At 55.4% G+C, this 13278-nt stretch overlaps 1 protein-coding gene across 1 annotated transcript in view; it reads right to left on the bottom strand.

Moving 5' to 3' along the window:
- Positions 1-11472, bottom strand: part of LOC145339312 (equilibrative nucleoside transporter 1-like) — an 82786-nt gene extending 71314 nt beyond the window's left edge. The window contains exons 1-3 of the mRNA XM_080183738.1: positions 11396-11472; positions 10084-10274; positions 8716-8855 (exon numbers count right to left, since the gene is read on the bottom strand). Coding sequence (XP_080039864.1) covers positions 8716-8855; positions 10084-10274; positions 11396-11410 — 346 coding nt within the window. The 5' untranslated portion in view covers positions 11411-11472. The remainder of the gene's footprint in view (positions 1-8715; positions 8856-10083; positions 10275-11395) is intronic.
- Positions 11473-13278: the final 1806 nt, after the last annotated feature.

Genomic DNA, 13278 nt, shown 5'->3' with positions numbered 1-13278 from the left:
TCGAGTCTGCACCAAACAAAGAACAAAGAACAACACAGCCCGGGAAACTGGCCCTTTGGCCCAATGAGCCCGCGCCGCCATTCTAACATTACCAGTCCCCTCTCCACCCATGACCCTCATCTATGCTTATGGCATTCCACATTGAGGGAAACTAATTTAGGGACAATTTGTTACTTCCAATCAGCCTAACAGCACATCTTTGGGGTGTGGGAGGAAACCGGAGCACCCGGAGAAAACCCACGCAAGCACGGGGAGAATGTGCAAACTCCCACAGACACCGGCCCAAATCCATGTGTCTGCACAGCAATCAGCGATAGTCACTGAGCTGTCGTCTTGCCCAGTATCTGGTCCAGTTTAGGCACACACTAACGACATGAAGCACTAGGCCAATCTCGAACAACCAAGAGCAGCCCCAGTACGACCCATCGCGTGTCTGCCCCTTGTTGGACAACAAGGCAGACCAGTTACAATCCCACCCAGAACCTATCCCCACAACTCCATGCACTTACCCTAGCCAGTCCCCCTGACACTAAGGGGCAATTTAGCACGGCCAATCCACCTAATCTACACATCTTTGGATTGTGGGAGGAAACCCACACAGACACAGGGAGAACGTACAGACTCCACATGGTGACTCAAGCCGAGAATCGAACCCGGGTCCCTGGAACCCAGATCCGCTAACCACTGTACCATCACGTCACCTCTATATTGCATTGTAGAGGGGCAACTTTCCCAACTCTTACAGTCCTGGTTAGAGCAGGAGCCCATACCAAGCTGATATATCTGGAAAGGATGCTGACTATGGTGCATCTGTAGAAATTAGTGAGATCTGTTAGTGGACATGCCAAGTTTCCCTGGCCTTCTGAGAGGCTAATTATTAATTCGATTTGAATACAAGGCCCATGACGTGGAGTTGGGCTTTGGGAGGGTAAAGTCCACAGACAGTCATTATAATATCAGTTTACAGGCTTCCTAAAACCCCCCCGAAATTCACAGTCACAAATCAGTGTGCACCATCGGACAGGCAGAGAGCAGGGGGATCGAGGCAGCTGGTTCTGCTTCATGAGAATATTAAATGCCTGTTGTTTATCACACACAACGTGGGTGGGACACACAGACTGAAGAGGCTGGAAGATTTACCTCACTTGGACTAATGCAAGGATTTCCATTGCTACTCTCACCATGAAAGTCAGTTCTGAGTGTAGGAGTTAGCCAATTGGGAAAGGAGAAAGGAAGCAGGTCATTGGGAGAGAATAGTTTTTTAGCTGTTTGGAGGGGAGGGAAGGGGCAGTGTAAAATGTACAGGGAGATCTTCAACTAATACAGAACCATTGAGTTGTACAGTGCAGGAAAGGCCCTTTGACCCATACAGTCAATTAATACGACTAAATCCACACTAATCCCATTCTCCTGCACTAATCCCTATCCTTCAATCTTATGATATTTCAGGTGCTCATCCAAATACTTTTTAAAAGCTGGGAAGGTTTCTGCCCTCCACCACCGTCCCAGGCAGCGCGTTCCAGACTCCCACCATCCTCTGAGTGAAAATATTTTCTCAAAGCCCCTCTGAATCTCCTGTCCCTCACCCTACAACCAGCCCCCTAATGACTGACCCCCCTCAACCAAGGGGAACAGCTGCTTCCTATTCATCTTATCCCAACCCTTTATCATCTTAATCTTAAAAGTGGGGTTCCTTTCCTGTAATTTGGAGAATAGCTTGCCTGCAGCATAGGATTTAGTCACTGTTGCTTTTAATTTGTTTGTTACAGTAAAAGATTTAACACTTTATTTTTTTCTCCACAGTTATCCTTCTCTGAACAGATCACACACTTAAACAGTGCATTCTCACACTTACACGCTCTCACACTTACACGCTCTCACACTTACACGCTCTCACACCTCTCACTTTTCTCACACACTCTCCCATGCATCCATCATTCTCACACTCTCACATTCACTAACTCACTTATTCACACACCTCACACTCACATTCTACCATGCTCACACATTACGCTCACACTCACTCTCACATACTCTCACCCACCTTGCCCATACACCATCACACACTCATTCACTCACTCACACACACTCACTTGCTCACATTTTCATAGGGACATTCATTCACTCACACTCACTCACTCACACACACTCACTCACACACACTCAGCCACATACAATTTCACACTTTAGTCACACATCAACTCACACTCACTCACCCATTCTTAGACACACTCAGGAACATTTAAAAACACTCTGACATCCTCTCACATTCTCTCTCTCTCATACTCGTTCACTCGCGCACACACTCACTCGCTCAGTCACATGCACTCACTCACTCACTCCCTCACACATTCTCTCACTCACTCACATACACTCCTATAAACACACACCATCACAGCACCACCATACCCAGTTGCAGAACACTGTGTCCCTGTTTGGTCAGGGTGATCACACATATGGCCCTTTGAACCATTCATTTTGATCGTGACCGATTGTCCAACTCAATATCCTGACCCCCCCCCCCCCACTCCCAATATCCTTTCACCCCTTTAAGCCCAAGAATTAAATTGAACAGTTTATTGAAATCACACAATGTTCTGGAGACAACTCCTTCCGTGACAGTGAATCCTCTATCTCTGTTCTAAAACAGTCTACCCTGCAACCTCAGCCTGTGACCCCTGATTCTGGGCACCCTCACCATCGCAAACATCCTTCTTCATCTACCTTGTCAACTGCTGGTAGACTTCTTCAGGTTTCTATGAGATCCCCCCCTCATTCTTCTAAACTCCAGCGAAAACAATCCTAACCAACTCAATCTCCCCTCATACATCAGCCCCTCCGTCCCAGGAATCAGTCTCACAAACCTTCCCTGCACTCCCTCTGTAGAAGAACATCCTTCCTCAGGTAAGGACACCAAAACCCCTCACAATATTGTAGGTGTGCCCTCACCAAGGCCCTGTACAATTGTAGCGAGGTATCCCTGCACCAACACTCGAACCCTCTCGCTATGAAAGTCAGTGTACCATTCTCCTTCCTCACCGTCTGCTCCAGCTGCAAACACACAAACAGGAGGCCACTCAGCCCTTCCATCCTGCCCTGCCATTCATCTCCATCATGGCTGATCGTCGAATTTGATATCCTGATTCCCCTCTTCCTTTCCTCCCACATCTCGCAATCCTTTTAGCCCAAGAGCTGTATCTAATTTATTCTTGAAATCAGACAATGTTTTGGCCTCAGCTCCTTTCTGTGTGAGTGAATTCCACACATTCCCCACCCTCTGGGTGAAGAAATCTCTCCTCACCTCAGTTCTAAAAGGTTTCCCCCTTATCCTCAAACTCTGACCCCTAGTTCTGGACTCCCCCACCATCAGGAACATCCTTTCTGAATCTCCCCTGTCTAACCCTGTGTGAATTGTATAAGTTTCTCTCAGATCCCCTCTCAGTCCTCTGTGAATACAGTGTCTAGGGCAGCGCGGTGACACAGTGGTTGGCACAAGGCCTCCCCACCTCCTTTCTCCTTCCACCTGATCTCTTGGAGTGTGGTACCCTCCGGAACGTGAGCACCCAGGTCCTGGTCACCTTCTAACCACCTTTCTGTAATAGTGAATACACCATACTCAGATTTTGAAATCTGTGATATCAACTCATCTATCTTGTTGCAAATCATCGAATCTCCAGTGCAGGTGAAGGCCATTCAGCCCATCGAGCCTGCACCGACAACAATCCTGCCCAGGCCCTATCTGTAAACCCATGTATTTACCCTGCTAATCTGCTGACACTAAGGGGCAATTTAGCACGGCCAATCCACCTAACCTGCACATCTTTCAAAATGTGGGAGGAAACCGGAGCACCTGGGGGAAACCCATGCAGACACAGGGAGAATGTGCACACTCCACACAGACAGTGACCCAAGGTCAGAATTGAACGCGGGTCCCTGGCGCTGTGAGGCAGCAGTGCTAACCACTGTGCTGCCTGGGTCCCTGGCACTGTGAGATAGCAGTGTCCCAAGTCCCTGGCACTGTGAGGTAGCAGTGTCCCGGGTCCCTGGCACTGTGAGATAGCAGTGTCCCAAGTCCCTGGCACTGTGAGATAGCAGTGTCCCAAGTCCCTGGCACTGTGAGGTAGCAGTGTCCTGGGTCCCTGGCACTGTGAGGTAGCAGTGTCCTGGGTCCCTGGCACTGTGAGGTAGCAGTGTCCTGGGTCCCTGGCACTGTGAGATGGCAGTGTCCTGGGTCCCTGGCACTGTGAGGTAGCAGTGTCCTGGGTCCCTGGCACTGTGAGGTAGCAGTGTCCTGGGTCCCTGGCACTGTGAGATGGCAGTGTCCTGGGTCCCTGGCACTGTGAGGTAGCAGTGTCCCAGGTCCCTGGCACTGTGAGATGGCAGTGTCCCGGGTCCCTGCCACTGTGAGATGGCAGTGTCCCGGGTCCCTGGCACTGTGAGGTAGCAGTGTCCTGGGTCCCTGGCACTGTGAGGCAGCAGTGCTGCCCCGGGTCCCTGGCACTGTGAGATGGCAGTGTCCCGGGTCGCTGGCACTGTGAGGTAGCAGTGTCCCGGGTCCCTGGCACTGTGAGATGGCAGTGTCCCGGGTCCCTGGCACTGTGAGATGGCAGTGTCCCGGGTCCCTGGCACTGTGAGATGGCAGTGTCCTGGGTCCCTGGCACTGTGAGATGGCAGTGTCCCGGGTCCCTGGCACTGTGAGATGGCAGTGTCCTGGGTCCCTGGCACTGTGAGATGGCAGTGTCCTGGGTCTCTGGCACTGTGAGATGGCAGTGTCCCGGGTCCCTGGCACTGTGAGATGGCAGTGTCCTGGGTCCCTGGCACTGTGAGATGGCAGTGTCCTGGGTCCCTGGCACTGTGAGATGGCAGTGTCCTGGGTCCCTGGCACTGTGAGATGGCAGTGTCCCGGGTCCCTGGCACTGTGAGGTAGCAGTGCTGCCCCGGGTCCCTGGCACTGTGAGATGGCAGTGTCCTGGGTCTCTGGCACTGTGAGATGGCAGTGTCCCGGGTCTCTGGCACTGTGAGATGGCAGTGTCCTGGGTCCCTGGCACTGTGAGATGGCAGTGTCCTGGGTCCCTGGCACTGTGAGATGGCAGTGTCCTGGGTCCCTGGCACTGTGAGGCAGCAGTGCTGCCCTGGGTCCCTGGCACTGTGAGATGGCAGTGTCCTGGGTCCCTGGCACTGTGAGGTGGCAGTGTCCCGGGTCCCTGGCACTGTGAGATGGCAGTGTCCCGGGTCCCTGGCACTGTGAGATGGCAGTGTCCTGGGTCCCTGGCACTGTGAGATGGCAGTGCCCTGGGTCCCTGGCACTGTGAGATGGCAGTGTCCCGGGTCCCTGGCACTGTGAGATGGCAGTGTCCTGGGTCCCTGGCACTGTGAGATGGCAGTGTCCCGGGTCCCTGGCACTGTGAGATGGCAGTGTCCCGGGTCCCTGGCACTGTGAGATGGCAGTGTCCTGTGTCCCTGGCACTGTGAGATGGCAGTGTCCCGGGTCTCTGGCACTGTGAGATGGCAGTGTCCCGGGTCCCTGGCACTGTGAGATGGCAGTGCTCTGGGTCCCTGGCACTGTGAGATGGCAGTGTCCTGGGTCCCTGGCACTGTGAGATGGCAGTGTCCCAGGTCCCTGTCACTGTGAGGCAGCAGTGCTGCCCCGGGTCCCTGGCACTGTGAGATGGCAGTGTCCTGGGTCTCTGACACTGTGAGATGGCAGTGTCCCGGGTCTCTGGCACTGTGAGATGGCAGTGTCCTGGGTCCCTGGCACTGTGAGATGGCAGTGTCCTGGGTCCCTGGCACTGTGAGATGGCAGTGTCCCGGGTCCCTGGCACTGTGAGGCAGCAGTGCTGCCCCGGGTCCCTGGCACTGTGAGATGGCAGTGTCCTGGGTCCCTGGCACTGTGAGATGGCAGTGTCCCGGGTCCCTGGCACTGTGAGATGGCAGTGTCCTGGGTCCCTGGCACTGTGAGATGGCAGTGCCCTGGGTCCCTGGCACTGTGAGGTGGCAGTGTCCCGGGTCCCTGGCACTGTGAGATGGCAGTGTCCTGGGTCCCTGGCACTGTGAGATGTCAGTGTCCTGGGTCCCTGGCACTGTGAGATGGCAGTGTCCCGGGTCCCTGGCACTGTGAGGTAGCAGTGTCCCAAGTCCCTGGCACTGTGAGATGGCAGTGTCCCGGGTCCCTGGCACTGTGAGATAGCAGTGTCCCAAGTCCCTGGCACTGTGAGATGGCAGTGTCCCGGGTCCCTGGCACTGTGAGATGGCAGTGCCCTGGGTCCCTGGCACTGTGAGATAGCAGTGTCCCAAGTCCCTGGCATTGTGAGATGGCAGTGTCCCAAGTCCCTGGCACTGTGAGATAGCAGTGTCCCAAGTCCCTGGCACTGTGAGATGGCAGTGTCCCAAGTCCCTGGCACTGTGAGATGGCAGTGTCCCAAGTCCCTGGCACTGTGAGATGGCAGTGTCCTGGGTCCCTGGCACTGTGAGATAGCAGTGTCCCGGGTCCCTGGCACTGTGAGATGGCAGTGTCCTGGGTCCCTGGCACTGTGAGATGGCAGTGTCCCGGGTCCCTGGCACTGTGAGATGGCAGTGTCCCGGGTCCCTGGCACTGTGAGATGGCAGTGTCCCGGGTCCCTGGCACTGTGAGATGGCAGTGTCCCGGGTCCCTGGCACTGTGAGGTAGCAGTGTCCCGGGTCCCTGGCACTGTGAGATGGCAGTGTCCTGGGTCCCTGGCACTGTGAGATGGCAGTGCCCTGGGTCCCTGGCACTGTGAGATAGCAGTGTCCCGGGTCCCTGGCACTGTGAGATAGCAGTGTCCCAAGTCCCTGGCACTGTGAGATGGCAGTGCCCCAAGTCCCTGGCACTGTGAGATAGCAGTGTCCCGGGTCCCTGGCACTGTGAGGTAGCAGTGTCCCGGGTCCCTGGCACTGTGAGATGGCAGTGCCCCAAGTCCCTGGCACTGTGAGATGGCAGTGTCCCAAGTCCCTGGCACTGTGAGATGGCAGTGTCCTGGGTCCCTGGCACTGTGAGATAGCAGTGTCCCGGGTCCCTGGCACTGTGAGATGGCAGTGTCCTGGGTCCCTGGCACTGTGAGATGGCAGTGTCCCGGGTCCCTGGCACTGTGAGATGGCAGTGTCCCGGGTCCCTGGCACTGTGAGATGGCAGTGTCCCGGGTCCCTGGCACTGTGAGATGGCAGTGTCCCGGGTCCCTGGCACTGTGAGGTAGCAGTGTCCCGGGTCCCTGGCACTGTGAGATGGCAGTGTCCTGGGTCCCTGGCACTGTGAGATGGCAGTGCCCTGGGTCCCTGGCACTGTGAGATAGCAGTGTCCCGGGTCCCTGGCACTGTGAGATAGCAGTGTCCCAAGTCCCTGGCACTGTGAGATGGCAGTGCCCCAAGTCCCTGGCACTGTGAGATAGCAGTGTCCCGGGTCCCTGGCACTGTGAGGTAGCAGTGTCCCGGGTCCCTGGCACTGTGAGATGGCAGTGCCCCAAGTCCCTGGCACTGTGAGATGGCAGTGTCCCGGGTCCCTGGCACTGTGAGATGGCAGTGTCCCGGGTCCCTGGCACTGTGAGATGGCAGTGTCCCGGGTCCCTGGCACTGTGAGGTAGCAGTGCCCTGGGTCCCTGGCACTGTGAGATGGCAGTGTCCTGGGTCCCTGGCACTGTGAGGTAGCAGTGTCCCAGGTCCCTGGCACTGTGAGATGGCAGTGTCCCGGGTCCCTGGCACTGTGAGGTAGCAGTGTCCTGGGTCCCGGCACTGTGAGATGGCAGTGTCCTGGGTCCCTGGCACTGTGAGATGGCAGTGTCCTGGGTCCCTGGCACTGTGAGGTGGCAGTGTCCCGGGTCCCTGGCACTGTGAGGTAGCAGTGCCCTGGGTCCCTGGCACTGTGAGATGGCAGTGCTGCCCCCATTCTTTGTGCATTCAGATCAAATACATTTTGCTTTGATTTTTTTGCTGAAGTTTACACTGGATTTGCTGTGTTGGGTATGTTTATTTATGGATCTTGTCTCGGCCAGGCACACTATCTCAGTTCCTCACCATCCTGTGCCACTGTTCCCGTATATATCCCTGATTATTAAACCTCCCCCCCCTCCTGGTTACAGCTCTGTCTGAGTCCTTGGTGCTGTATAATGTTCACATAATTGGACCAACTGTTGATGCTCAGACTGATAACTAACTACATTCTATCTTTAATTTCCTCATTCTCCAAACAAGAGAATCCTCATCCTCAATTGTTTAATTTAAAGCCCTCTCTACTTCCATGAGCCATGAGGAGTAATCCCGAGATTCGAACCCTGGAGGTGCTATTTTTTAATATAAGACCCAGCTCCCTGAACTCTCCTGACAGGATCTCAGCACCCTTCCTGCCTATGTCATTGCTACCAATGTGTACCACAATCTCTGGCTGTTCACCTTCTCTTCAGAGATATCCTTGACCCTGGCACCAGGGGGGTAACACTCCGTCCTGGAGCCTTGATCGCAGCCACAGAAATATCTGTGCCGCTAACTAACAAACCCCCACTGCCACTGCTTGCTGCACTTTGACCTGCTCTCATCATTCCTATAATCCCCTCTCTCATCTTCCCAAGAATCTCACAGCTTTTGGACAAGGACTAGGGTTAAGGGTCCTGCAGTGCCATCCCTTAGATCCCGCTATTAGAAGTGTTCATTCCCACACACTGACACGATCACACACACACACACACATTCTCAGCTATGTTAACGTACTGTTGATGAGGACTATAGTTAGCATGGTAATACTGAAGAAGATAACGGGCTCCAGGGAGACTTTCACCAGGATAGATGTCAGGAGGAAGAGGACAAAGATCGCACCGAGACATCCACTGATCCGGACTACCTCTGGGATCCTGATTTCAGGGAGAGAGAGAGAGAGGAGTGTTACAATTCACTTCATCAGTACAGTCAGGATATCCATCGCCAACATCTGGGGGTCCTTGTGCATGAGTCACAAAAACCCAGCTTGCAGGTGCAGCAGGTGGTCAGGAAGGCTAATGGGATGCTGGCCTTCATAGCGAGGGGGATTGAATATAAAAGTAGGGAGGTCTTGCTGCAGCTGTATAGGGCATTGGTGAGGCTGCAACTGGAGTACTGTGTGCAGTTTTGGGCGCCGCACCTGCGCAAAGATATTTTGGCCTTGGAGGGAGTGCAGAGGAGGTTTACTAGGCTGATACCGGAGTTGAGGGGATTGAGCTATGAGGAGAGGCTGAATAAACTAGGCTTGTACTCGTTAGAGTTTAGAAGAATGAGGGGAGATCTCATTGAGACGTATAAGATGATGAATGGGATGGATAGGATAGAGGTGGAGAGACTCTTCCCGCTCAAAAAAGACAGTAGGACTAGAGGGCACAGCCTCAAGATAAAGGGGGGACGGTTTAGAACGGAGTTGAGGAGGAACTTCTTCACTCAAAGGGTGGTGAATCTCTGGAATTCTCTGCCCGTTGAAGTGGTGGAGGCTACCTCGCTAAATATTTTTAAGACGCGGGTTGATGGGTTTTTGATAAGAGAGGGGATTAAGGGTTATGGGGAGAGGGCGGGAAAGTGGAACTGAGCCACGACAGATCAGCCATGATCTTATTGAATGGCGGGGCAGGCTCGAAGGGCTAGATGGCCTACTCCTGCTCCTATTTCTTATGTTCTTATGTTCTTATAGGCTCAGATCAGCCTCATCATTGGCCAATCTGATCTCAATCCCCTCCTCATTGAGCCTCATCCATCGGAGATTTATTCCATCACCGTGGTCATCGTAACCTCCTGTTCCTGTGCTTTATATCCTGTGGAATCCCAGCCCCTCTCTCTCTGTAATCTCCTCCAGCCTTACCACCCACTCACACCCTGTAAATGTTTTTAAATCCCCTTCACCACTGGAGGAAAAGCCTGGCTGTGGAAGTTTATCTGTGCAGGGAACTGTCTCTCCGCCTCTCGTTTCTCCAGGACTGTTCTCCTTAAACAAACTAAATATCTCCATGTGCTGAGTTACAGTTCACACTCTTCTGAAACAGTTTGGGACATTTCACTATCGTAAAGTAGGTTTAGAAATCCGTGTGAGAATAGCTCCCCTGTGGGAGAGAAACTCACCGTTCCAGGAGGATGGAGTTGAGGCAGCTAAACACCAGCATTGGTAACATCGCACACAGGGTCATCACATTCCCAAACTTCCCCTGGAGGTAGTTCTCTTCGGAAAGAGCTGTTCTGTTGATATCAGATGTTCCATTGGGAAGGAGGTGATCTGTCACAGAACTGACATCCCGTAACTGGTACTTAAAATACTGAGAAAGGGAAGATTGGGAATTAGTCTGGAAGCAGGAGAGGGAGAGAGAGAGAATCGACATGGAAAACACAGAGGATGAGGGTGAGGGTCAGTGAGGGTGGGTGAGGGTCAGTGAGGGTGAGGAACAGTGTGAGTGAAGGTGGGTGAGTGTGAGGGTCAGTGAGGGTGTGTGAGGAGGGTTTCAGTTAGCGTTGTGGTCAGGGTCAGGGTCAGGGTCAGGGTCGGTTTAGGGTCAGGTCAGGGTCAGGGTTAGGGTCAGGGTCAGGGTTAGGGTCAGGTCAGGGTCAGGGTCAGGTCAGGGTCAGGGTTAGGGTCAGGGTCAGTTTAGGGTCAGGTCAGGGTCAGGGTTAGAGTCAGGGTCAGGGTCAGGGTTAGGGTCAGGGTCAGGGTTAGGGTCAGGGTTAGGGTCAGTTTAGGGTCAGATCAGGGTCAGGGTTAGAGTCAGGGTCAGGGTCAGGGTTAGGGTCAGGGTTAGGGTCAGGGTCAGGGTTAGGGTCAGGGTTAGGGTCAGTTTAGGGTCAGGTCAGGGTCAGGGTTAGAGTCAGGGTCAGGGTCAGGGTTAGGGTCAGTTTAGGGTCAGGTCAGGGTCAGGGTTAGAGTCAGGGTCAGGGTTAGGGTCAGGGTCAGGGTTAGGGTCAGGGTTAGGGTCAGGGTTAGAGTCAGGGTCAGGGTTAGGGTCAGGGTCAGGGTCAGGGTTAGGGTCAGGGTCAGTGTTAGGGTCAGGGTCAGGGTCAGGGTCAGGGTTAGGGTCAGGGTTAGGGTCAGGGTCAGGGTCAGGGTTAGAGTCAGGGTCAGGGTTAGGGTTAGGGTCAGGGTCAGGGTTAGGGTTAGGTCAGGGTCAGGGTTAGGGTCAGGGTCAGGGTCAGGGTTAGAGTCAGGTCAGGGTCAGGGTCAGGGTTAGGGTCAGGGTCAGGGTTAGAGTCAGGGTCAGGGTTAGGGTCAGGTTTAGGGTCAGGTTCAGGGTCAGGTTTAGGGTCAGGATCAGGGTTAGGGTCAGGGTCAGGGTCAGGGTCAGGGTTAGGGTTAGGGTCAGGGTCAGGTTTAGGGTCAGGGTCAGGGTCAGGATCAGGGTTAGGGTCAGAGTCAGGGTTATGGTTTATGCGGAGTTAAAATTCGTACCCCAATCGCTGTCATGAAGAAATTCCAGGGTAATAATGTCCCGAGTCCCAGAATTAGGAATATTATCCACACGGCCTTGAATCTGTTTCAGAGAGAAACCCAGGGTTAACATCTCGGATGTCTCGGGTATCCAGGAAGTTCCTCACACTGACATCACATCACACCAGCGAGATTCCTAAAAACCAGAGGGGACTGCGGGTTGGGAGAGGAGGACTGGGGAGAGGGAGGGGCGGTGGGTTTAGGGGCTGGGGGGGGGCTTCAGGACAGGGGAGGGGTGGGCTGTGGGACAGGGGAGGGGTGGGCTGTGGGACGGGGGAGGGTGGGCTGTGGGACGGGGAGGGGTGGGCTGTGGGACGGGGAGGGGTGGGCTGTGGGACAGGGGAGGGGTGGGCTGTGGGACGGGGAGGGGTGGGCTGTGGGACAGGGGAGGGGTGGGCTGTGGGACGGGGAGGGGTGGGCTGTGGGACGGGGAGGGGTGGGCTGTGGGACGGGGGAGGGGTGGGCTGTGGGACGGGGAGGGGTGGGCTGTGGGACGGGGGAGGGTGGGCTGTGGGACGGGGGAGGGTGGGCTGTGGGACGGGGAGGGGTGGGCTGTGGGACGGGGGAGGGTGGGCTGTGGGACGGGGAGGGGTGGGCTGTGGGATGGGGAGGGGTGGGCTTAGCGACTGTGGGCTTAGTGGTGCAGTATGGGAGAGGAATGTGGCAAGGATGCTGATGGGGGTCGGGGCGTTGGGTGTGGGTGGGGGATGGGGTTGAGCTGTTGGGTGTTGGGTGTGGGTGGGGGAGAGGGTGGGAGTGTTGGGTGGGAGTGGGGGATGGGGTGGGGCTGTTGGGTGTTGGGTGTGGGTGGGGGATGGGGTTGGGCTGTTGGATGTTGGGTGGGTGTGTTGGGGGTTGGATTTGGGTGGGGGATGGGGTGGGAGTATTGGGTGGGAGTGGGGAATGGGGTTGGGGTGTTGGGTGGGGGTGGGGAACAGGATTGAGGTGTTGGGTGGGAGTGGGGGTGTTGGTTGTTGGGTGAGGGTTGGGATGGGGGTTTGGGTATTAGGTGGGGGTGGGGAACAGGATTGAGGTGTTGGGTGGGAGTGGGGGTGTTGGTTGTTGGGTGAGGGTTGGGGTGTTGGGTGTAGGTGGCGGTGGGTGTGTTGGGAGAGGATGGGAAATGGGGTTGAGGTGTTGGGTGGGAGTGGGGGTTTGGGTATTAGGTGGGGGTGGGGAACAGGATTGAGGTGTTGGGTGGGAGTGGGGGTGTTGGTTGTTGGGTGAGGGTTGGGGTGTTGGGTGTAGGTGGCGGTGGGTGTGTTGGGAGAGGATGGGAAATGGGGTTGAGGTGTTGGGTGGGAGTGGGGGTTTGGGTGTCGGGTGTGGATGGGGAATGGGATTGGGGTGTTGGGTGGGGGTGGGGGTTTGGGTGTCGGGTGAGGGTTGGGATGTTGGGTGTCGAGAGAAGGATGGGGAATGGGATTGGGGTGTTGGGTGTGGGTGGGGGTGGAGGTTTGGGTGTTGGGTGAGGGTTGGGGTGTTGGGTATCGAGAGAAGGATGGGGAATGGGATTGAGGTGTTGGGTGGGGGTGGAGGTTTGGGTGTTGGGTGAGGGTTGGGGTGTTGGGTATCGAGAGAAGGATGGGGAATGGGATTGGGGTGTTGGGTGGGGGTGGGGGTTTGGGTGTTGGGTGAGGGTTGGGGTGTTGGGTGTCGAGAGAAGGATGGGGAATGGGATTGGGGTGTTGGGTGGGGGTGGAGGTTTGGGTGTTGGGTGAGGGTTGGGGTATTGGGTATCGAGAGAAGGATGGGGAATGGGATTGGGGTGTTGGGTGGGGGTGGGGGTTTGGGTGTTGGGTGAGGGTTGGGGTGTTGGGTATCGCGAGAAGGATGGGGAATGG

The sequence above is a fragment of the Carcharhinus amblyrhynchos genome, unplaced genomic scaffold, assembly GCF_965287045.1.
Source record: "Carcharhinus amblyrhynchos unplaced genomic scaffold, sCarAmb.v2.hapA scaffold_398, whole genome shotgun sequence".
Lineage (NCBI taxonomy): Eukaryota > Metazoa > Chordata > Chondrichthyes > Carcharhiniformes > Carcharhinidae > Carcharhinus > Carcharhinus amblyrhynchos.
Note: the sequence above shows the minus strand (reverse complement) of the source record. Positions and strands in the feature narration are given on the sequence as shown.